This window comes from Cebidichthys violaceus, unplaced genomic scaffold (genome assembly GCF_023349555.1).
Source record: "Cebidichthys violaceus isolate CVI_PGR_0920_01 unplaced genomic scaffold, fCebVio1.0.p SCAF_17, whole genome shotgun sequence".
Lineage (NCBI taxonomy): Eukaryota > Metazoa > Chordata > Actinopteri > Perciformes > Stichaeidae > Cebidichthys > Cebidichthys violaceus.
In genome coordinates, this window is record NW_027176340.1 from 8,165,725 (window position 1) to 8,188,490 (window position 22,766).

General features: G+C 38.7%; 2 protein-coding genes across 2 annotated transcripts; both read left to right on the top strand.

Moving 5' to 3' along the window:
• Positions 1-734: 734 nt before the first annotated feature.
• On the top strand, positions 735-3,435 carry rdh5 (retinol dehydrogenase 5 (11-cis/9-cis)). Its single transcript, XM_068711739.1, has 5 exons — positions 735-766; positions 911-1,233; positions 1,353-1,611; positions 2,147-2,310; positions 3,215-3,435. The coding sequence occupies exons 1-5, from the start codon at positions 735-737 to the stop codon at positions 3,433-3,435; spliced, it is 999 nt and encodes a 332-aa protein (XP_068567840.1).
• A 1,510-nt stretch (positions 3,436-4,945) lies between these two features.
• Positions 4,946-18,479, top strand: gls2b (glutaminase 2b (liver, mitochondrial)). The gene is made up of 18 exons (XM_068712450.1): positions 4,946-5,781; positions 6,598-6,697; positions 6,783-6,904; positions 8,282-8,411; positions 8,859-8,938; positions 9,807-9,970; positions 10,702-10,760; positions 11,512-11,544; positions 11,657-11,715; positions 11,872-11,938; positions 12,707-12,757; positions 12,900-13,076; positions 13,181-13,312; positions 13,863-13,955; positions 14,041-14,102; positions 14,516-14,592; positions 16,330-16,393; positions 17,527-18,479. Exons 1-18 carry the CDS (start codon positions 5,612-5,614, stop codon positions 17,681-17,683), a joined length of 1,797 nt encoding a protein of 598 aa, XP_068568551.1. The 5' UTR covers positions 4,946-5,611; the 3' UTR covers positions 17,684-18,479.
• The last annotated feature ends 4,287 nt before the right edge of the window (positions 18,480-22,766 follow it).

Sequence of the window (22,766 nt, forward strand, 5' to 3'; positions counted from 1 at the left end):
AAAAAAAAGCTTACAGTAAGCAATAATTGGGGTTTTAAGTTTGAGTAGTTTTACCTGATTGATATATACATTTTTAAGGTATTCTGTTATATTTTTCAGAATATATTAACTAGTGTTGAGAAACTAAATTTAATTTCCCTAATTTTACAGGGTCAATTGTGTTTTACCTAATGTTCTCAAGCTAGCACCAACAGTATATAAACTAATTATTAATTAAAACTTACTTAAGTCCGCAGGCAAATTTGATTTCATGGATAAAATAGGCCATAGAAGTATCTTTTAACCACTAATAAGCTGGGGAACTAATTGGTTTTCAGCTAATGAGCAGCCTAAGCAGCTAGGTCACGGGCTGTACATTTATGCTTCAAAACAATGCGCCCCTCCCTCCTCGGGTCCCCCTCCCTCACAAATACCTTTCTTTCTCCCATAAGAGTATTATCCAAAGATTTCTCATGTGCCCAGAGCAGTTCAATATTTCAAGGCCCTCTGTGAACGAACTCATTGTTTCCCTTAGTTATCAGAGAAGTTCCATGAACCCTAAAATATGATGAAATAGAGTAGGGATTTGGTTATGGGGATTCCTGAAATAAGTCGTCTGAAGTATTTCTACTTTCCATTCCTGAAAAATCTGATGTGGCAGTTTGCCATGTCAATAACATTTGCTCAACTTTTTTTTTTAGCAAGCACTACGTCCTCCTGGTGACCAAGGACTCACTTCTAATCCTGGAAGCAGCATGGATTTGCAGTTTGTCTATGACGTTTTAGGGTAAGAATCCATGATGCTACACTACATTTTGTGCAGCAGTAATTTGGCTGCTGTCACCAAACCGTTTACCCTCCAGGCTTACACCTCTAGAATGTTTTCTCAAAGTCAAATCCCTGCTTTCGTCTCCTCTCCGTTCTCTTTCAGGGAAAATGCTTGGTCATACATCAGTGCCACCTTCGTGGTGTTGTGGATTATCGTGTGGCTGTACAGGGACAGCCTGGAGATCGAGGACATCACTGAAAAGTATGTCTTTGTGACCGGTTGCGACTCGGGCTTTGGAAACCTGCTGTGTAAGAAGCTCGATCGTAAAGGTTTCCACGTGCTCGCTGGCTGTCTCACGGAAAAGGGAGCTGATGACCTGAAGAGGGCGGCGGGCCCTTATTTGAAGACCGTCCTTCTGGATGTGACCAGTCTGGACAGCGTCCAGAAAGCCATGGAGTGGACCAAGAAGGAGGTCGGCGATAAAGGTGAGAGATGATGCTGCATTGTTTGATTAAAGGGATGACTGACTCGATCAAATTTCAAAAAGGCCGATCTGCAACACAAGATATGTACTTCCACGCTTTGTCTTTCGTTTTCTTTGCAGGACTCTGGGGTGTTGTAAACAACGCTGGACGCTCATTGCCCATGGGTCCTTCAGAGTGGATGAAAGTGGAGGATTTCCACAGCACACTGAAAGTCAACATGAATGGAGTGATTGCCATGACCATGACCTTCCTGCCCCTCATCAAAAAGGCTCGCGGCCGTATTGTAAACGTATCGTCGGTTCTCGGCAGGGTGGCTGCTAACGGTGGTGGATACTGCATCTCCAAGTTTGCAGTGGAGTCTTTCTCTGACTGCCTCAGGTAAAAAGAGCGTACTGTAACAACCGGTGAGCTTCATTAAACACAAAGAAAGTATTTTGTGGAGCCAGTTATCCTTAACTTTTAGAAAACCTATCTTCTAATTATAAGAACAAATAGTCATTCAAGTTGTAATCTTCACATCATCACTGTCCCATGAGGGATATTGGGTTTGCAGATAGATTTTTATATTAAACATGCTCTTTTTCTATAAAAGATTAACAATAACACACATTTAGAGCAATAAAACATATCCCATTCAATAAATTGCAGTAATACACAAAACAAACTGCCTCTGCATATTCCAGGCAGACAAATATTGGCTCATGAGACCAGGCAGTCTTACTGTGTTTATTTAATAGACATACTATTGGGTTTTTATTTGTTACGCTCAAACCACAAAGCCCATTTATAATATAAAACGTTCAATCAAAAGGTTGCAGTCAGTGTCAGAAACTTGTTTAAATCTCTGTTGCCTATATAAATCTATGAACATGTCACGTTTTTATGCTATTCTACGTGACGTTTCTGTTGTCAGGAGAGATATTAACTACTTTGGAATCAATGTGTGCATCATTGAGCCGGGGTTTTTCAAGACCGCAGTGACGAGCCTGGACCCCCTCGAGAGGGAGCTGCAACGCCTGTGGAACCAGCTCAGCCCCGAAGTACAAGCCAGCTATGGAGACAAGTACCTTGATAAATGTAAGTAGACTGCTAATCGTTATTTGAAACTATGACTATCACTGTCTTTTGATTGTGATCAAAATCACAAATATACAAAAAATCCTGTCACATTTGAAATAAACCTGTGAAGTGAAAGTTAATGTTAAAAGTCCTATTGAATTTGTTTCCTGAATACAAGCTGCTCAGTTGTACCTGAAGGAAACTTTCCAATCAATAATATTTTCACATACTTTTCAACAATGTTAAGGGTCCATTGTGTAGCATTTAGGGGGCTCAATTGGCAGAAATAATATAGTGTAAAAGGAGCTGTATTAAACATTGTTATATTTTATATCTTCTCTATTGTTTGCATTGTTAGTGCTGTTGCATTGTTACCTGTGAGCCGCCGGCTCGCCATCGCCATGCCATGCCTTTGAGAGGCGGTCCATATACTCCCAATCCTGGATCTTGCACCTTTAATACAAATGTTTTCTTTAGTACTTAATCACCTGAAAGAAGAAGGAATTGTTGTGTTTTTGTTAGCTTGGTATGAGCCTTTTGTATCATCTAACATACTGATAGTCTTCACAGAGCTGGCTGCCATGTTTCTACATTAGCCCAGAACGAACAAACCAAACACTGGCTCTAGACGGGGCCATTCGCATTTCTGCTACTTTGTGTCGGCCACCTTAGTTCTCCTACACAATTGGCACACGGGGGAAATTTCAGTTGGTTGCAATCTGCTACCTCACCGCTAGATGCCACCTAATCCTACATACTACACCTTTAAAAAGAATATACATTCGGAAATTTAGGACTTTAAAATATCATGAATCTCACTCAATATTATCAATAATACATTTCGAGGGGGAAGTAAAAAATAAAAAATGCCATCAATTTTTATGCACAAAATATCTTATTTTATATATATTCTTATTTTCAGACATCAAGGTCCAGCGTTTGATCATGAATGCTATCTGCGACACAGACCTCTCCAAGGTGACCGGCTGCATGGAGCACGCTCTGACTGCTGCCCACCCACGCACCAGATACAGCCCCGGCTGGGATGCTAAGCTTATCTGGATCCCCCTCTCTTACATGCCTTCCTGTGTAGTTGACATTGGGCTGAAGCTGGTGCTGCCTCGCCCGTCAAAGAGTGTGTAACTCATGATCACTTTGATGAAATGTCTTCAAAGTTATCAGCCGTTTCTATGTCATTTTGTGTCATTTTGATGCAGTGCAGAGAAATTAATCTTTTGCCTTTCAAAATACCCATATTCCTTATCTACATTGGCCATGCAGTGACTTGATGTTGCTCCTATTTTCTTTATTTGCCCTTAATCTGGCATGTAAAAGTATTTGTTTTTCTTTTTTTTTTTGAGACCTTTAAAATAATGAAACTGTATTGTGTAATTTACTGTTTAATAATTGTTTTGTTTGTTGACACAATGCTGTGCCTTTTGACACTGTTATTTATGTTCCTTGATATGGATGGATTTTACTATCAAGAAACTCTCAGAATGCAATGATCAGCGTATTGTATACACAAATAAAAGAAAGAGCAACAAGCCTTCCATGCAAAAAAATTATAATATGAGACATTTAGTTTTTATTTTAGTTTTATTAAAAGCAAAGCTTTACCGCCATTTGGAAAATGCACATAAGGCAGCGCGACACAAAAGAAAGCATTTTGTTGTCACTATTATGCATTACTCTCCAAATGGTATAATATTTTAGTGTTTGTCTATCAAAAGAAAACAAGGGAAAACTTGGGAAATGATGATTCATCCCATCCCACTGATATTATACAGGCATTTAAATCACCTACATTTTTCTGATATAGTACATACATATAATACATGTTTGTGCAATTACATACTTTCAAGTCCACTCACATTTAATTCCCTTGTATTTGCCTTGATAACATGTGTTGTTGCTCAGACAGTACATTTAAGCTATCTGTTCAGTTAGTTATCAGTTAAGCTACGTTGACAGAATGTACTGAACAGGTTCTGCTGGTGGTAATCATAATAATAAACCAGGAGGCTTGTTAGCTGACCATGTGTTGTTACACAACAGGTCAAAGGCTTTTGTGGATTTACATATCCCTGACTTAATTAGTGACAGGTGTGAGGTTATGTTATGATTCCATCATAGCTACGCACTGGCACCTTGGCACCCTGATACTGTTGGTCTGTTTTATTCGTAATACCGAATCGTATGGCGACAAAACGTTAAACACATCCTGACTGACACCCATGAAGTCCTCATGACAGACCTCTGCTCACAAAATACATTTCTAGCCCTTGATTGGCCACTTGAGCTGTCAGTCAAAAGACAGCTGCCACACGAGGGGGTTTGTTTGTTATTTAGCGTAATAAACCCTCTGCTGCTTTCAAGTGCACCTCGTAAAAAACTGTGTGGCGCATATTCGGTTATTGTGAGTATTAACTTATGGGTCTGATGCCGAAAGTTTTATTTTTTCTAAAGTCAAGTGTTGCAGAGGTACTTTTTGTATATTGTAGTGCATAAATAGGTTAAATATCAGGCATATGAATGATTAGTTTAGCCAGTTATGAAAGAAGTATTCAGATCTTCTACAGTAGTAACAGTAGCAATACCATAGTATGGAAATACTCTGGTACAAGACTGCATTCAAAATTGTACTTTAGTAAAAGTATAGCTGAACTAAAATATACTTGAAGTAGAAAAAGTGAAAGAAGGCTTATCTCATCATGCAGAATGGCCCAGTGTATAGGAATGTATGTTATATTTCTGAATCTAATTATTGATGTATTAATATGTACATTACTTTAAAGTTGCAGCTGGTAAATGTGTGGCTTGCCAGGTAGCTAGTACATTTTACAAAGGGGATAAATAAAGTCTTATCTTTATCCATCATAATACATCATAATCCGTCCCCTAACTAAATGTATTAATAGCCTAAAAGTAGTCTAACCTACAATATTTCCCTCTAAAATGAAATAAGTGTCTGATAAAAGAATAAAGTAGCCTTAGCTGAATTTAAATACTCAAGTTAAGTACAATGACCTCAAAAAGGTTCTTAAATACAGCAACCTAATTGTAGAACTTTTCACGATTGATTCAACAGTACCAGCTACCTGGCGAAAAAAAAAAAAAAAAAAAAAAAAAAAAGTTCAGGAGTTGAAAGAACAAAATTCCCGACGACACCTGAAGGCAGCAAAACTTCAGCTTGCCATAATGACAGTGAGTCTGACAGGAGCCTCTTGAAAACTGCTCTTAACAACCAGCGGTCAGTGTTACCTGCCGAATCCTTTAGCCGTGAAACCGAGCTGTCAGAGCGGCTCTGCGGGGAGCCATGCACTGTCTGAGAGCGCTGCGTCTGTCCAGCTCCGTACAACTGATCGTCAAACACACAGATGCGGCCAAGAAGGTTTTCATCATCCAGCCAGCATGTTGTCTGACCACCAAAGCAACGACGTCCCAGAAACCACCGCCTACACACTTGGATCGCTTCCATCTCAAAACGTAAGTGTCTCTGGGTGAAGAACAACAGTTCAGTGCCAACACTTGAGTGGATTCTCCTACATATGTCAGCTTTACCCAGGCCTTTTGTTATAGTAGTGTTAAGAAGCATTTACAAAATATAGAAATACTGTATGTCAACAGGAACTACGCAGGTGGTTATCAGGCCAAGTGTCAGTTATCACCATGTGTCAGCTATAAATTATGGAATTTGCTCTTTGATATTAGAACATGAGGCACACAAAATAGTTTCAAAGAGAGCAAATCTCCTGCATGCAAACTGAAGGTGCACCTATAAAAACCTGTATTTAATATAGTATGTCCTGAACATCATAACACATATACAAAGTGAATGCAACATTTCTTGTTATACTGACACATATGTGAAGGTATCTAAAGTTCTTGTTTCTTGTATCGGTCACCTAATAATGACATTAGCTTCTTTTTTTTTTGCATGATTGAACGGTTTAATGAAGATAAGCAGCAATTTTAGAAGAAATCATTATCTCAGCTATGTCTTCTGTAGCCGTGTGTTGTTGAATAAGTCTTTGTCGCAGCAGCCTTTTTGATATGTAATTACAAGGTAAACACAGGTCTTATTAATAACATGAATTATCACCCTGTTTCTTTTAGGTGGGCCAGGGTGCTGGTATCGTGCATGCTGGTTCACTGGAATGGCTGTGACACATAAGTACAATGATCAATTACACCTGTGTTTACCCTGCTATGTCATGTCAAAAAGTCTGCTGTAAAAAAAGGCCTATAGCAAACAAGAATGTTTGCTTTCTGTTTTTGAGAGTTTAATCTTCACTTCATCAGGAATGTTCGTTCAAAGTGCCCCAGCTTGGGAGTGGAAGACCTGCTTTTCTACACCATCACAGAGGGAAAAGAACAAGTCCCCGTTTCATACTTTACCTCAGTAAGTGGCTTAAGACCCGCCAGCCTCACACACCAAGCATCCACCTGTCTGTCTGTATATTTATCTGGTCCACTGTCGTTTGCAGGCCCTGAAGAGAACCGGCCTTCACCCATCAGACCCTCGTCTGAAGGACTGCATGGAGGAGCTTCGACATGCTGTGAAGGACCCTGTTGGTGAGGTGATGATGGACAGAGACCTTTTCCACAGGTAAGACACGGGGCTACTGAATCAGGTGATCAAAACTATTAGACAACTCACTTCAACAGCAGTAAACGTAAAGTATGTAGATGCAGATCTAAAGGAATCGATCAACCCAGAGGCACAATATAGGATTCATAGGATTTATACCAACAGATAATTGTTTAATTATTTGCTTCTTTAATCATACCAAATGTCTCCAGATTATACATTATGTTGTCAGAATAAGAGTTGGTAAATTGTGTTTACTTTGTCGAAAGCCTCCAAATTGTAAAAAAAATGTCCTGTTTCTACATTTAAACTAAAGGTTTATTATACTGCAGATCAGCAACTCAGACGCATACACACATGATAACTTTTCGCCACCTTTAACGAGCAACAAGAATCATGGGTTTATTCTCATAATTGGCAGGAGATATTACACTTGATTTTTCTCCAAGTTTTCTTACTTTACTGCCTGTTTCCGGGAGTGTGTTCAGATTGGACTTGTGTCATCGCTGACTGTCTCATGGGGTTTGGTTTTCCATTCACTACCCAGTGTGGGCATGAGCCCAAACTATTTTTAGTCTGACCTTCCGACACAATCCATTCGAATGAAGCATTTGTTGTATGTGACCTGCTGCATGATTATCTCTGTCTCTGTCGTTCTTCCCTTGTCTCCAACACATACATCACATTACTGACTATGAGTCATTTATGACCAGTTTAACAACAATGTGAAGAACGTCAGGTTCACACAGCACCATGGACACATTCATAAAGTAATGCAATTTAAATGAATACATTTGTGAAGGTTTGTTGAGACTGACTGAAATGCCTCTATGGCAGTTCACCTGAGTCATGTCATTGAAATCTAATATTTCAGATCATTTGTTGGGAGTGATTTCTTGTACCTGCAATCAAACTCCGGTATTTACCAAAAAGATGATAATAGCTAACAGAAACATATTTTCTTATCCCTGTCTTCTCTGTTGATTCATATATAACTAGCACAAAGCAGGTCAGTAAACCTCTGTGTAAACTTAAAGCTAACATGTGTTTGCATATAGACAGTCAGAAATGTGGTGAAATGTTCCTTCAGCTTAATAAACTAAAACCTGGAGGTGTGACAGTGTATGTAGTTAGTGTCTGTCAGGACATGTCAGCTTTATTTACCGACATGTTGGTCAAAGCAAAGGCCCGTTGCTTAGACTGATAGCCGGCAGCTGCTGCTCTCACACCAGCGAATGCAACACACAAACACACACACACACACACACACACACACACACACACACACACACACACACACACACACGTACTATGTTACAGTAATTCCAAAAGTATCTATTTCATTTTCAGAGAGTGCTTCTGAGTGCCCCTGCGTTATGTGGTTTTTTCTTTCAGGTGTGTCGGTGGAAACATCGTCCTGCTGATCCAGGCCTTCAGAAAGAAATTTATCATCCCGGAGTTTGACGTGTTTGCACAAAAAATAAATAAAATCTACAACACAGTTCAAAGCCAAAGTGATGGGAGGGTATGCGTCTGTTGTTCGTTTGTTCCTTATTGTGTAGAAGTGAAAATTGAATTTTATGATTGATAAGTTATTGTGGAGTCTTTTAGTGACTAACACAAGGAGTGTAGAATGTTGTTTAAGCCTTGAACAAGTGTTGTTACAGATTCTTTTACCTATTGTGATAGTAGTGGTGCTGTGTATGGTTTAGTCAAGAACAATCTTCAGTTAAATATTGACATAGCTTCCTTTAAATTCATACTGCCTTCTCAATATTTGCTTGCATGAAAATCAATACTGAAGATGAATGGAATTATTGCATGAGACAGAAAATGCTGTTGGAATTTCATTGACTTTTCCCTCACTCCAACTTTCTGCACAAGCAAAATATTAGTTTTGACACTTTAATCCTGAATCTTAAACTGTGTGAATTAACTGTTACTGTGCTTCTCTTGTGTTTTCTGCCTTTAGGTGGCAGACTACATCCCCCAACTCGCTAAGTTTAGTCCAGAGCTGTGGGGGGTGTCTTTGTGTACAGTGGATGGCCAGAGGTAAGAATTACAGATTTGTTGTTGACAAAAACATTGTCACTACGAGGTCCATTTAGTAGCTTTTGTGGCGCTTGTAGCTTGTTTTATATCACATGATCGTCATCGATAGGCAGAGTTTTCACGGTCGTCATTATACTAGAAATTACTTCCTGAGAATTTTTAAGACTTCTCATCCTTATTGGCTTAAAAGTTGAGATTGATTTGACTGATGCTGACCATGTGATATGATTGAAAGCTCCAGACCAGCTACTCAGTGGACCTTTAGGTGAAATTGTACTGTCGACTATACTGTTTCCACGATTGAGAATCAGAAACCTTTTATTGCCAAGTATGTTTGCACATACAAGGAATTTGACTTGGTAATTGGTGCTTAACATTAAACACAGTGCAATAGTATAACACATAATTAAAAATATACAATTTTACAATAGAATATGGAAAACAAACAAACAAAATAAGAGTATGTTTAATTAAATAACTTTGTTTTTAAAGTGTTGAGTGTATTTAAAGTGGAGAGTAAAGAATGGACTTTCAATCTCAGCAGATTTGTTTTGTCAATTAATGAACGAATTAACTTGTTCTTGTTTTGTGATATTGATGCAATTAAGCCCTACGTTGGCATACAGAATCACAAACGGGGATAAATCCTTACGAGGGAGTCAAGGTAGTGCTCGCCCTCTTCCTTATTTGAAATTACCTCAAGAAAGACACCCAACAACTTAAGTGCCCCAGTGTTGCTGCTGAGTAGCCAACTCATACGACTGTGGTAGTACTGAGTAATATGTAGTACATCTTCCAGGTGTGATTGTCAAAGTGGATCTGTTTTAATGTTCAGTGAGAGTTGAAACATCCTGTCTTCTTCCTCCAGGCACTCAGTCGGCGACACCAAGCTGCCGTTCTGCCTGCAGTCCTGTGTGAAGCCCCTGCAGTACGCCATCGCCGTCCATGAGATGGGGACAGAGAGGGTTCACCGTTATGTCGGCATGGAGCCCAGTGGACTAAAGTTCAACATGCTTTCGCTTGATGATGAAGGTTTGTCAGGCCTCATCACTGTCCTGTTGGATTGTAAAAGCTTACATCAATACCTCGTGGACTCTCAGCCAGGTCTCAAATGTGGAGCCAATGAGGAAGTGCCTTAAACGTTCATCCTCTCTACTGACCAGCAGGGGGCGACTTCTGGTTGCAAAAAGAAGTCAGATTGAATCGAAGTCTATGAAAAAATTACCTTACTTCTCACTTGATTTATTCCCTCAGTAAACACTGTAAACATGTGTATATGGTCTCAATCTGTAGTTTCAAGTTTTCTTCAGTACAGCGTGATGTTCATTTAGTAAATTATGGTCCCATTTGGAGTAAATTAGACAATAAAGCAGGATGTGCTTTATGGCGTGGCTACCTTGTTATTGACAGGTTGCTACCACGCCATTGTCCAGTCTGTGAGTTCTCCGTGTTATCGTCTTACAGCTTTAACCCTTTCACAGTGTGTTTTCATGAAAGTTAATTTTAAGGTTTATGTTGCCTAAAAATGTCGTAATCAGCGTTCGGGATGTATTTAACTCCACCATCTTGTGTCACGTCTGGTTGCAAAAACAAAGTGGCTTCAAAACCGTAGTCCACAAATGAGTGATGTCAAGGTGACTACGTCCACTTCTTATGCACAGTCTATGCTCTCAGTAAATATTAAACTTCATACTGATACATTATGTATTTTGTATGAAGGCCCTCATTAACATTGTGTCTTATCTCGTTGTCCTCTCTTCTAGATAAGCCCCACAACCCCATGGTGAACGCTGGAGCCATTGTGATCAGCTCCCTTATCGAGGTAAACAGATGGACATGTACGGCCTGCTGTGTTACAAACTGGTACTTTGGAGTCACACAAGCGTTAGATTTTGCAACTGTTTCCATTTTTTTTATTTTCACAAAATGACAGGAGTTCCACTGGACATAAATTGTATTGAGACATCTCTCATTACATTGAAGTATTTTTTCTATAACTATAACACTGTATTCAGACTGAAAATGTTCATCTTGTTTTTGTTTTGTAGAAAATCAGTGACTTATTTTAAATCAGTGTTCTAGTTTAAAGCCTGCAGGCTGTTGAGTGAGAGTCTGTTGATGAGTATGATCTTAGCCTGGGGAGAATGTCATGAAGCAGCTGTACTGTAATAAGCTCTTAATATATCTTTATTTTGTGTAATCATATTTTGAGAACTCCTATCTTATTGACAGCATATGACTGTTTTTCATTACCATATTCAAAGTGTGTCTTGCAAATTAAAATCAGAAAAAAACAGTTTTATTTTTTCTACAGTTCTCTGTAATCCTGTTTTGTGAACTAATCCCTGAACTCTACCTGAGCTCTGTGGTTTACGACCACAGCCTATCTTTGCTCTTGTACTTTACCCGCTGATAATAAGGTACTAAATTATGCAATCAGTGATACATTCATGTATTGTTTCACACCACAGTGTTATGAGTACTGTAGTACTGAAGTCATCAGTCAAGTTCATTGTTCATGAATGTGGCAATTACAATCAACACATGCAAATGCCTCTCGCTTTGTGTTTCAGCCTCGTTCAAATAAGGCAGAGAAGTTTGACTATGTAAGTAGTGCGCCTCTTCTCTGTTAACGCCATGAATATGAAGCTGAGGGTTGATTGTGTCGGTGGTCAGAGACGTTGCAGGACACGTAAAACGTTGTCTTTGTTCGCCCAGGTTATGGAGTTTGTGAAAAAGATGGCCGGCCAGGAGTATGTGGGATTCAGCAATGCCATGTGAGTGTACTGTCGAATAAATTTGAGGCGTTTTGAAGTTAATATATCTTCGTTCAGCACACCTAAGTTGAAAGACAGTGTTGGGCAAATTGCCTGTCCACTGCTCTCTTGCATTATTGATGTTTCTGTATTGACCTCTCTGCTTCTCTGTCTCAGGTTCCAGTCAGAAAAAGAAACAGGCAACAGAAATTTTGCCATCGGATACTACATGAAAGAGAAGAAGGTCAGTTACAGGATGCTGAAATATGTGGGATTGGAAAGGCTTTCTATTTGCCTGTTCGAGATGAAGCTTAATGTTTGCATTCCAACTCTGTGTCCAACTGAGTGTGTTGACTGTTTTGACACGTGTATTACATGTTTCTTTAAAGAGACACATTTGAACTCATTTATTTTCATTGCAGATTAATTTACCAATTACTAACAGAAGAAAACTAGCAAATCCGCTCATTGGAAAAGCTGAATACCAAAAATGTTATAGAGGAAAAACAAATCGATTCATTTTTTGTTTCAGCTCTACATGTAAAGGATTAGCTAATATTTTGAAAAGCTAGACATCATTGTTGTCTGGTAAAAACACATTTTCTACTAGGATGTAAGAAAAGCAGACTTGACCAGGATATTGTTTTTGTTTGATTTTCTTTTTGTTTGAAAGGCTTTCGTTAGCCTAATATTTCTGTTATCTGTAGCCACAGAATGCAATATGTTTATTTTTATGTTCCTTCCGTCCATTTATCCATGTTTGCTTCCATCATCAATTTCCTAGACAAACGATCTTTGAGGCTAACCAAGATTCCTTCTTGTGCATCCGCTTTATCATGTTAGAGGCATTAGTCAAGACCTATTGACCCTATTTGAGGAGACAGACTAAAATAAAACTTTATGACCAGACCAAGATATTCTTGATTTTCTAATTTGAGAAATCAAAGTACATCTGCACGTTGCTAGGCTGGCATACTTCATATAGTCACAATGATCATATTTCATTCACCAGTGTTTTCCGCCGGGAGCAGATATGATCGATTCCCTGGACTTCTACTTCCAGGTAAACATGCTCTGCTGTGAGTGGAGCTTTTCATGAAGAGTCATTACATCTATCATTTTGTGGAGCTTTATATTGATTTCGCTGTCATGAAAAAAGATTCAATGGTTTTGACCATGAACTGCTACTCCCATTTTGGTCTCAGCTTTGCTCCATTGAGGTGACCTGTGAATCAGGAAGCATCATGGCTGCCACTCTGGCCAACGGAGGGATCTGTCCAATCACAGGCGAGCGTGTCCTGAGTGCCGAGGCGGTGCGAAACACTTTGAGTCTCATGCACTCATGTGGCATGTATGACTTCTCTGGCCAGATGGCTTTTCATGTGAGTAACAGTAGGAAGTGAGTGTACCAACAGAAATTAAAAAGTGGAGGAAATGCTTGTTCATTTGTTCACCTCAAACAAATCCCACGTCTCTCATCTCCCAGGTGGGCTTGCCGGCCAAATCCGGGGTGTCCGGTGCCATACTGCTGGTGATCCCCAACGTCATGGGAGTGATGTGCTGGTCTCCTCCTCTGGACAGAGTCGGAAACAGCGTTCGGGGAATTCACTTCTGCCAGGTTGGACAAAGGTTTTTGCGTTTGGACTCTTCCTGGCAAAGGAGAGGATACTTAAATAAGGCCACTATGTGCAGAATGTTTATGGAATTATAGCATCAAATCATTTTTGGTGGCTTTTTTGTTATTACTGTCTGCTGCAGTGCTGCTGTTTTTGTATATTTCCACTCGAGTGAGCCAACGTTTCTAAATCTTACACAAAGTGGCTTTAACTTGCTTCGTTAGACAAACCAATTAAAGTTTGTTCTACCAAAACCAGAATCCTAAAAGTTTAGGTCAAACAATCAATATCATCAAGATGTAAACTCTATAGCTGCCTTAAAGAAAACAAACTGTGAAAGGCACTGATTCTGATTACTAGAGCATGATGACATAAAATCATTCCAGTGGCCTCAGAGGTTTGGTTTTTCTGTTAAACATTTGTTCACCTTGTTCCGATAAAGAGCTTGCTTTGTTTGCATCATAGTTTTCTTTGTCTTAAAGCATAAAATAATACAGAAGTCCTCCAGCGTTTTCCTCCTCTAACCATTCTACTGTACCTTATCACCCTCAGGAGCTCGTTTCGCTCTTCAATTTCCATAATTATGACAACCTGAGGCACTTTGTAAAGAAGCAGGATCCTCGCAGACTGGATGGAGATGACAGGGTTTGTTGCTTTGTCAGTTTGTTCTTGCTTGTGTCTTTAATGTGTTTTGTGTCTCTGTGTTTATGTTATTTCCCTGTATTTGCAGAACAAGTCTGTTTTTAATTTGATGTTCGCCGCCTACAGTGGGGATGTGTCTGCCATGAGAAGGTACATCACCAGCCAACTCAAGCATTGTTTGTCCCATATAACAGATGGCCTTCATAATGTTAACACCAGGTGGCCGAAAAACTCTCAGATAGGTCACAAATTTAATGAATATCAAACATAAAGTGTCTTGGTAAGGTGTAGTAAACTGCTTCAATGCTGCTTGGCATAGATTTTCCAGATGTAAAGGGTAATTTTTTGTATTTCTTTTGTTATAATACATCTCATTACCATTAAGCTTGTCTACATAAGTGAAAATAATCATATTGGTACTTGCATGTTGATTAACTCAAATCTAAGGTATGTATTTGTAGTTCTATATTTATATAATTTAATTTTCATCTCATTACTTTCCTTTTTTCATTTTATGTATGAAAGAAAGTATTGGTGAACTCTACTTGTATTTGTTCCTTCAGGTTTGCTCTCTCATCCATGGACATGGACCTGAAAGACTATGATTCTCGAACAGCGCTACATATCTCTGCAGCAGAGGGTGAGCTCCACATGATCTGTTCATCTGGAGGTCCTGTTATTTAGTCATCAAATCACTTCCACAGGCAAACTATAAAGCAGTCAGGCAGCAAATCTGTTTGACCACTTGGCAAAAATAAGACTTCCTTAGCTCTCAAAGGTCTGCATTGAAAAGCCGAAAATTATGAACTCCAATGAATCATGAATGAAACATAAATAAATCACTTAAATATCCAGCTCAGCCCTACTGTATGTGCCTATGATAAACCAACACAGGGGTTTTCACTTATTCTGCCTGATTAGAGCATTATGTGGGCGTGTACATCTCTATGACCCTCCTTTTGGTTTTGTTGCACCTTTCGAGGTGAGAGGAGATACACCGGTTGGATTATTCTTCTGTAGGCTACCTGTAGTTTGCTAATTATATATATATATATATATATATATATATATATATATATATATATTGAACTGTCATCCTACATACGTTAAATATTGCAAAACAAAGATTTTGGACAAAACGCGGTGTTTGTTGTCAAAATTAAGTGCCAATCAGCTCTTTGATCAGGCAACAGCCAGGAGTTTCCCATCATGCTCTGGGTCGTGCATTCGGTGGAGAGTAACTACGGCTGCCTTGGTTATCGTTACCTACTTGTACAAGATGCCAGAGCAAGTTTGAAAGGAATCTAACCAGCAATACGACATCAACCTGAGCAGAGATCTAATTAGCCAGAGTGAAAACACCTGTGTGTGTTGTTCAAGCCCTTTAACTCAGTATGTATTAAGTTATTGAAGCGAGGCGAAAACACTAAATCTGGCACATTTTCTCTGGTTGGAGAATCCGTAACCTCTGCTGGTAAATGTTGGTCGGCTTGTCAGGCCACACCTGTCCCCTCCTGTCCTGGTGGACGGAGGATAGGACAGGTGGATCGCAACAACGATGAGGTGAGACAATATAACGACTATGTGCTCGCTGTGGTTCTAAGAAGGCAGCTTATAGAAAGTTAAAGAGTTCAGCTTTAAAAAACTTCAATTTCTTAATGAGGATTGGTTAAAACAACAACTCAAGATCACCTTTATCATACAAACAATTAAGCTTAGAGGATAATTGTGTTTTACTTGCATTGTGTGTTCACAGCTGTAATTAGTGCTAAATTAGTATTCACTTTATTTGATTAACTAGGGAGGCCCAGTACCTTTGCCTCACATTATACAAACCCAATAACGAATCAGCTCGCAGACCCTCTCAGGGCACCATATGGTCGATTATTTATCATCTGTTGTGCTCTAGGTTTATTCACAGCACAGATTTAATGCTCCGCTGCAGCGTGTTCAGCAGTGACATTTTTCAAAAAGAGCCTGGTAAGCAAGTCATTTATTTACAAGATAAAAATGGGAGTAATAACAGTTTTCTTGCAAATGAAAAAGGCAGAGCTTTGCACTCCTAAATCTGATTCATAGTTGGTTTGTGACTGGAGGGAAGAGTCATACGTCTTTTTTTTCCATGTAGTTTGTATTTTTAGCAGCTTTGTTTTTTTTCCACCCACAATTTGTCACGCTATTAGACAAACTTGTAAATTGTGAAAATCCTTTTTAGTTTGGGGCAATATGATTTTATACAGTGTGTTGCGCTGGCATTAGGTTTTGACACCAATGTGAAAACAGTGTTTTCTGTCGAATCAGAAAAAGATTGTCTTTATCTATTGTAATTCTCCCAGATGGGGAACTATAAACTGTCATATTTTGTGTTTATCCTCAGGTCATATAGATGTGGTGAAGTTCCTTACTGAAATCTGCAAAGTTGATCCATTTGTAGAAGACAGGTGAGAACATCATATATAACTTCTGTTTTTATCCTTTAGCTTTGAATTTCTTCACTGCTACAAATGTTTGGCCTTTTAACATGCTCAAATATTTTACTTTCTAGTCTGTTTTATGGTTTCAGATAGAATCAATGACGTACTTAGCTGAAAATTACCCATATTTAGATGCTTCTTCCCATTTGTCTCCCAAGAATGTGGTTTCTAGTCTTAGTGGGACTCCCTAGTTTGAAAACATGTTCTGTTCATGTGTATCTGCAACGACCACTGCTGTATTGTGTGATTAAATGAATAATACTGGTGCTGTAAAGCTTCGTCCAACAGACTTCACTCAATCTCAAAAACAAGTTTCAAAATAACGGAGAGCGTTTAAGGGTGATAAGTGAGAAGTAAGTCAATGGGAGTATAAAACAGGTAATAACAGATGTTTTGAGAACGTATGAATCCCCACAACCACGAGAGGTCCTTGAGCATGCAGCCATACCTGTCCACCCAAATATTATGTGGTTTGCTGCAGCAGAATGTGAGATTAAGCGTGGACAGACAGAGGTGCACACTCACTCAGTCACGGACGCACAGACTCACACAGTCACACACATGACCGAACACAAAACCTCTCCCCGGGTTTACGCCTGGCAGAGATAATGAAAGTAATTGATGTTTACCATGAACTGAACGTCTACAAATATTGATTAAACAAACACAACTGTATAGACACTTAAAGTAACTTAAGTAGCTCCAGTATATCTCAACCTGGTGAATTTCTCAAAAATGTGGCTAATGTGACAATAGTCCAGAAGTAGTTGATGAAAACTGAACGGTGTGCATCTTGTCATTCCATTCTTGCAAATCAGGAACTTGCTGGCACAAACGATTTAGTCTCATTTGGTACTGCTTCTCTAGTACAAACACGTAAAAGAAACAGTATTCAGGGTTACCTGGATCTAGATCCACATGCCATAATGGCAGAATTTTCCTTTAGTAACAGATAAAAACCAAGACTGTGAATTAATTAATATTAACATTTGAACTTGTCTTTACCACATTGGTAACTTGAATTATTGTGCACTGCTGAAAATGCTCCATAACTTATCTGCTCATTCCTCTCTTCATCTTTTTTACTCATTGCTGTGCAGGTGGGGGAACCTACCAATCGATGACGCCATGCAGTTCGGACACGAAGAGGTGGTGAAGATGTTGAAAGAATACCAGCAGGTCTTCAGGCAACAGGAAGCGCAGCACACTGAGGCTGAGCATTCCCCGACGCTGGACACCATCGAGGGCATGGTGTGACGTATTCCCCAAGCTGTAACACGTCCGGGATGTTTGTGCAATCTGTCAAGTTTTGAGATGTGTCGGCCCATTTGTAGCACACAAAATGAGTTTTAATAAAAGACCAGAATATGACTCTAACATAAGTTAACTATGCAAACTGCCGTGAAGGAAAAGATGAGTGAAAAGGGAAATGGAAGGAGCATGAAAATAAAATATAAACTTGACACGAAAATACAATGCAAACAGTTGGCAGAGAAAAAAGAACACAGCAAGCCAATAGAATACAACCCTTTGTGGGTTTGTGTAAACAATAACAAATGCTGCTAACCTACTGAGCCTAATTTTAAATCGGTAATGCTGGAATACACCATCAACCTGAACACAATGTTTATGTTGGGTTATATGCAGTAGAGAGTCCCAGTATTGTTGGATATTTATACTTGCAATGTTACATATTACAGTACATTTTACATTTTTCCTGTTTTTTATTTGTACTGTTCTTTTGTGTCTTGTTGAAACATTTGAATATGTAAAAACATGTTTGGATGTAAAAACTCAAATTTTAAGTTTTCGTAAAATGAAGACAAGGGAAGGAATTGTACATGATCCCAATAAACATAATGTAGGATATATTGTTTTTTATTATGTTTTTCAGCTGTAAATAAGTGCACTGGATTCCTAATAATACATTATTATACACAGTGTCATAACATTTATGCACTTTGTATCTCTTCATAAACTAGAAATTCCAAATAGTCATTTACATGAAATCATTTAACATTGAAAACATCCATTAAACATTTTTTATCTGCCACCCATTGTTTCATTTCCTTTTCATTTGATTTTATCATGGTAGTCAACGCTTCATGCAGTCAGAAATTTGTTGTTAGCAACTACAAAATCAGCTGAATGCAGGCACAAGATGGGGAAGCAGCAGGAGAGGTGTGGCGTTGTCAGAAGGGGGTCAGTACTCCATTATTTTAAATGACATTAGTGCAATGTGTGTGTTTTGAATAATTACATTTTCTCAGAAACAGCTAGACATTTAGCTAGTGACTATAAAGGATAAAACTAATGTATGCTGAGTCTTGGCCAGCTCATTTAACAGACTTTCCCTCTTCTTTTTTTTATAGGCAGTCGAGTTAATCAGTGTTGACAGACTGTCCCCTCACTGACCTGTAGCTGATATAAACTGAGATGCAGGAGAACACGTCCTTCAGTTTTCCTAGCTTCCGCCAGATGGCACTGTGTCCCCATCGGAAGGACTTTCTGTAGCCCCACAGCATCGGTGGTGTAGACTGAAGAGAGTGTCTGTCCCTGCAGAAATACAGAGCGTTACGGAGCAGAAAGAGCTTATATAGGACTGACCTGACATCCAGACAGACTGCTGCCACCTGCACAGACCGCGGTGGTCTCGACAGATGCTGCAACAGGCAGGAAGTCCTGCTTTAGATGGGAAGACAAGATGCCACCAGCTAAGAAAAAAGAAAACGCTTTCACCTTGTGTTCAGTTCAAATGTCATTCTTTATTGAACTGGGTCAGGAGGAGCAGGATGGCACAAAATGTAGCCATGCAGCATTTTTTTATGTTTTGAATGTCCCGCTGATAACAGTGAAATAGTGTGTATGGTGCTCTCTGTTTTCAATAAAGTTGTTTAATCAATATCATGTGGAAGCTTGGGGTCCAGTACTCTTCCTGGACAAAATAAATTGGGCCTCTTTATCACCATGGCAGACTGGTGTAAGATTGTGGATGATTTAATCTGGTTGGTATTGGGGAAGTTAAATGAAAACCAGAACAATAAAAGATGACTTTCACAAGCTGGATTTGGAATGAAATTGAGAGTCGGAATGAATTTAAATGGACAGTTCACCCCAAAATCAAAAATACATATTTTCCTCTTACGTGTAGTGCTATTTATCAATCTAGATTGTTTTGGTGTGAGTTGCCTAGTTTTGGAGATATCGGGTGTAGAGATTTCTGCCTTCTCTCCAATATAAGGCCAATAGACGGCACTCGGCTTGTGTTGCTGAAAGTGGCAAAAAAATAATCTAAAAAAACAACAGCAATGTCTCTGAAGATAATCCACAGACCTTGTTGTGAGCAGTTTCACATAGAAACTATTTCTCTTTCAGCCATAGATTTCTGGAGCGAGACATTGCTTTTGAGTTTTTCAAATGTATTGTTTGGTGCTGGAGCACTACAAGCCATATTGTCCCATTATAATGGAGAGAAGGCACACATCTCTATGGCCAAGATCTCTAGATTGATGAATAGCACTATGGGTAAGAAGAAAAATATGTATTTTCTTTATTTTGGGGTGAGCTGTCTCTATTTAACATTCAGAGCATTATTATAGCAGCGAGCAACAACTTGCTGTGTAAAGATATAGTGGAGCAATGTCATCCTGGAATAGATAATGTGCTGGAAGACTGAAGAATTTACAAAGATGCTGTGATTTCCCACAGAATTGAAAACCTTAAATTTTCTTCTAAAGTGGCAGGTAATCAACCAGCACATTACCCACCACACAGCCCAAACCTCGCTATTGTGTTGTCTTCTAGTTCCTATTAAATTCCCACCTTGACAGTAGCGATGATTTATTTGGCTAACTGGAGGTGTGCACAGTGATTTAGTGGAGGTTGTTGTGGAACAAGATGTGGTCAGTTGGCAGGCCCATCTGTATAGTTAAGGGTGGCTTCAGTGGAGAAACCTGTGGAGACCCATGAGTCAGACAGGAAATACCAAAAATTAATGTACCCGAATATTAGACAGAATTTGTATTCACAACAGCCTACCCCTGACAGTGTGTTAAATTGAGAGGGGAACATTTTGCATCACAAGAATATGATTAATCAAGCAGAAATAAAATAATGGATGGGTTGTAATTAGGTGTTTCTCATTAAAGTCTGGTACATAACGTCCTCTCAGAGATATTCCCGATACATTGACCTTTTGGTTTAGTTCCATCAACTGAGAAAGTTGTAAAAAATGTTGTTAGCCATTCAATTTAGTGCTGATTAACTCATGTAATAAACAGTAATTAGGTTTGCAGTCTCAAAGTGATGTGATGAGATTATTAAATCATTAAAGAGCCATCGTATTGTTTTGTTAGTTTCTTTTCAAAGTATACGTCAAAAGTATACTTTCAAAATGAATTTCTTTTCAGCACATAAGAAACAATTAACCTTGAAAATATTGTATCCAAAATATAGCATGTGGTTATACAATACTAAGACTTTATTTGAGTATTTCCTGCTACTTTAACTCCACTACAGAACCAAACTTTTAAAATGTACTTAAAAATACCTCCAACCCAAACCAGCTAAAACATGAAAATGCTTCTTACATGTTAATATGTCAATAATAATAATAATAATCAACTTTAAATACACTTTTTTCCCCCCTTGGGCAGTGAGTGAGAGTTTCCCTCCAAACATAAAACAGGTTTGAGTGTTCCTCTCACTCGTTAGACATGCAGTTGGTGTTCCACTAAAAGCTTCCAGCAGATGTCTGAGTGACAGACCGACAGTATGACAGGCATTTGCTGCAGGAAGTAAAGCCATCGTCACCACCATATGGCCACGCTGCTGCAGAGACACAACAACATTTTATCACGGACAATATGACACTGTGTGTACGACCCGACCAGAGAGTCGGCATGGACTTGACTCATATACCTGCAGAGTGATCTGTTGGGACTTCCATTCGTACAGCCTTCTGTGAATATGTCAAGACTCTCAAGGAGTCTTAAATGTATCACACAAAAATACACATATGTATGCGTGGTTGTGGGTGACCCTTCCCAAAAGCTTTGTTGTTTATTTGTCATAGCAGCAGAGACGGTAGACTAACTGTTGTTGTTTTGTGACTGATTTCAAGTCATGAAAGTATCATTGGAAACCCGGTACATAGTGTTGTGGTAAGTAAGGTTTTGGCAGTTAATCTCAGAAAGGGCAAATAGTTTAATAAGTTGAAGGAAAATGTTATAAATATACACTGTATATTATATTTAATTTTATCCTGAGAAATATTGAGCTTCTCTTCACATTTGATCTTTGTTTTTCATCTGATATCCAGCTCATCTTTTCTGACAGCTATTTTCTCCCCTCTGTGACTGGTGCAGTTTGATATATTTCATAACTTCAGATTGACTTAAAATCTTTTTTTTAGGCAGCCAAGGGTTTTTTATAGCTTTTGATCCGAAGATGATTTGACAAACTTTCATACATTGAAAGTATATTTTTTGTTATGAATAAGGCATCATTCTGAGAGGTCGCTTAAAAGTCTGGATTTGCGTTTGTTTTTCTGTGAGTTTCCTGCAGGGACTCTATAGAGGGATGGACTCCAGCACCCCATGATCCTTGACAGGAACATGAACAATAAAGCACATTCATAAGAATGTGCTTTATTGTATGAGGGTTGAACATGTGAATGTAAATGTTTGTACGACCCTCTGAGGGAACAATTCTGTGTATATTTGCATGCACTAAGCATGTTTGAAATATTAATGTCATTTAACGTGCACACTGTTTCTGATTCTCAGTAATTTATTCACTAGCATAATTGAGTTAACCATGAATATTGTTTGGAACACCTGGGTATGCAGATATTGTTAATTTTCAGCTTATATTAATAAACATATTTGTGCAATTATTAATTATGTATATGCACTGACATAGTGTAATACTAGCGTATTATAGAGTTTGCTAAGATTTCTTCCATACATTCATGTTATATTTTGGCTTTTAATTAGATTGTATTTTGACTGTGAATGCTATTTTTTAAAGATTTTTTCATGTTGTACAAGTACTTAATTGTTAACAGTGTAATGTGAATCTTTTTAACCGTTTTAGAGCCATTTTTCATCACTTGAAGTCAGCTTATTTCAAAGTGGGAATTTGGCAAATAATATCTTTTTTTTATCCTTTGCAATGAAAAGGTTTCATAGAATATCCACCTCTTCAATGAGAGCAGTATTTAATGATTTCATTTGTGACAGTTACGGTTTTAGTTTTAAAATCAATTTTGTATCCAAAGGTCATCTCACACGTTACAGCACTGCTGTCTGAACAGATCTACTGCACCTAAATTACACTT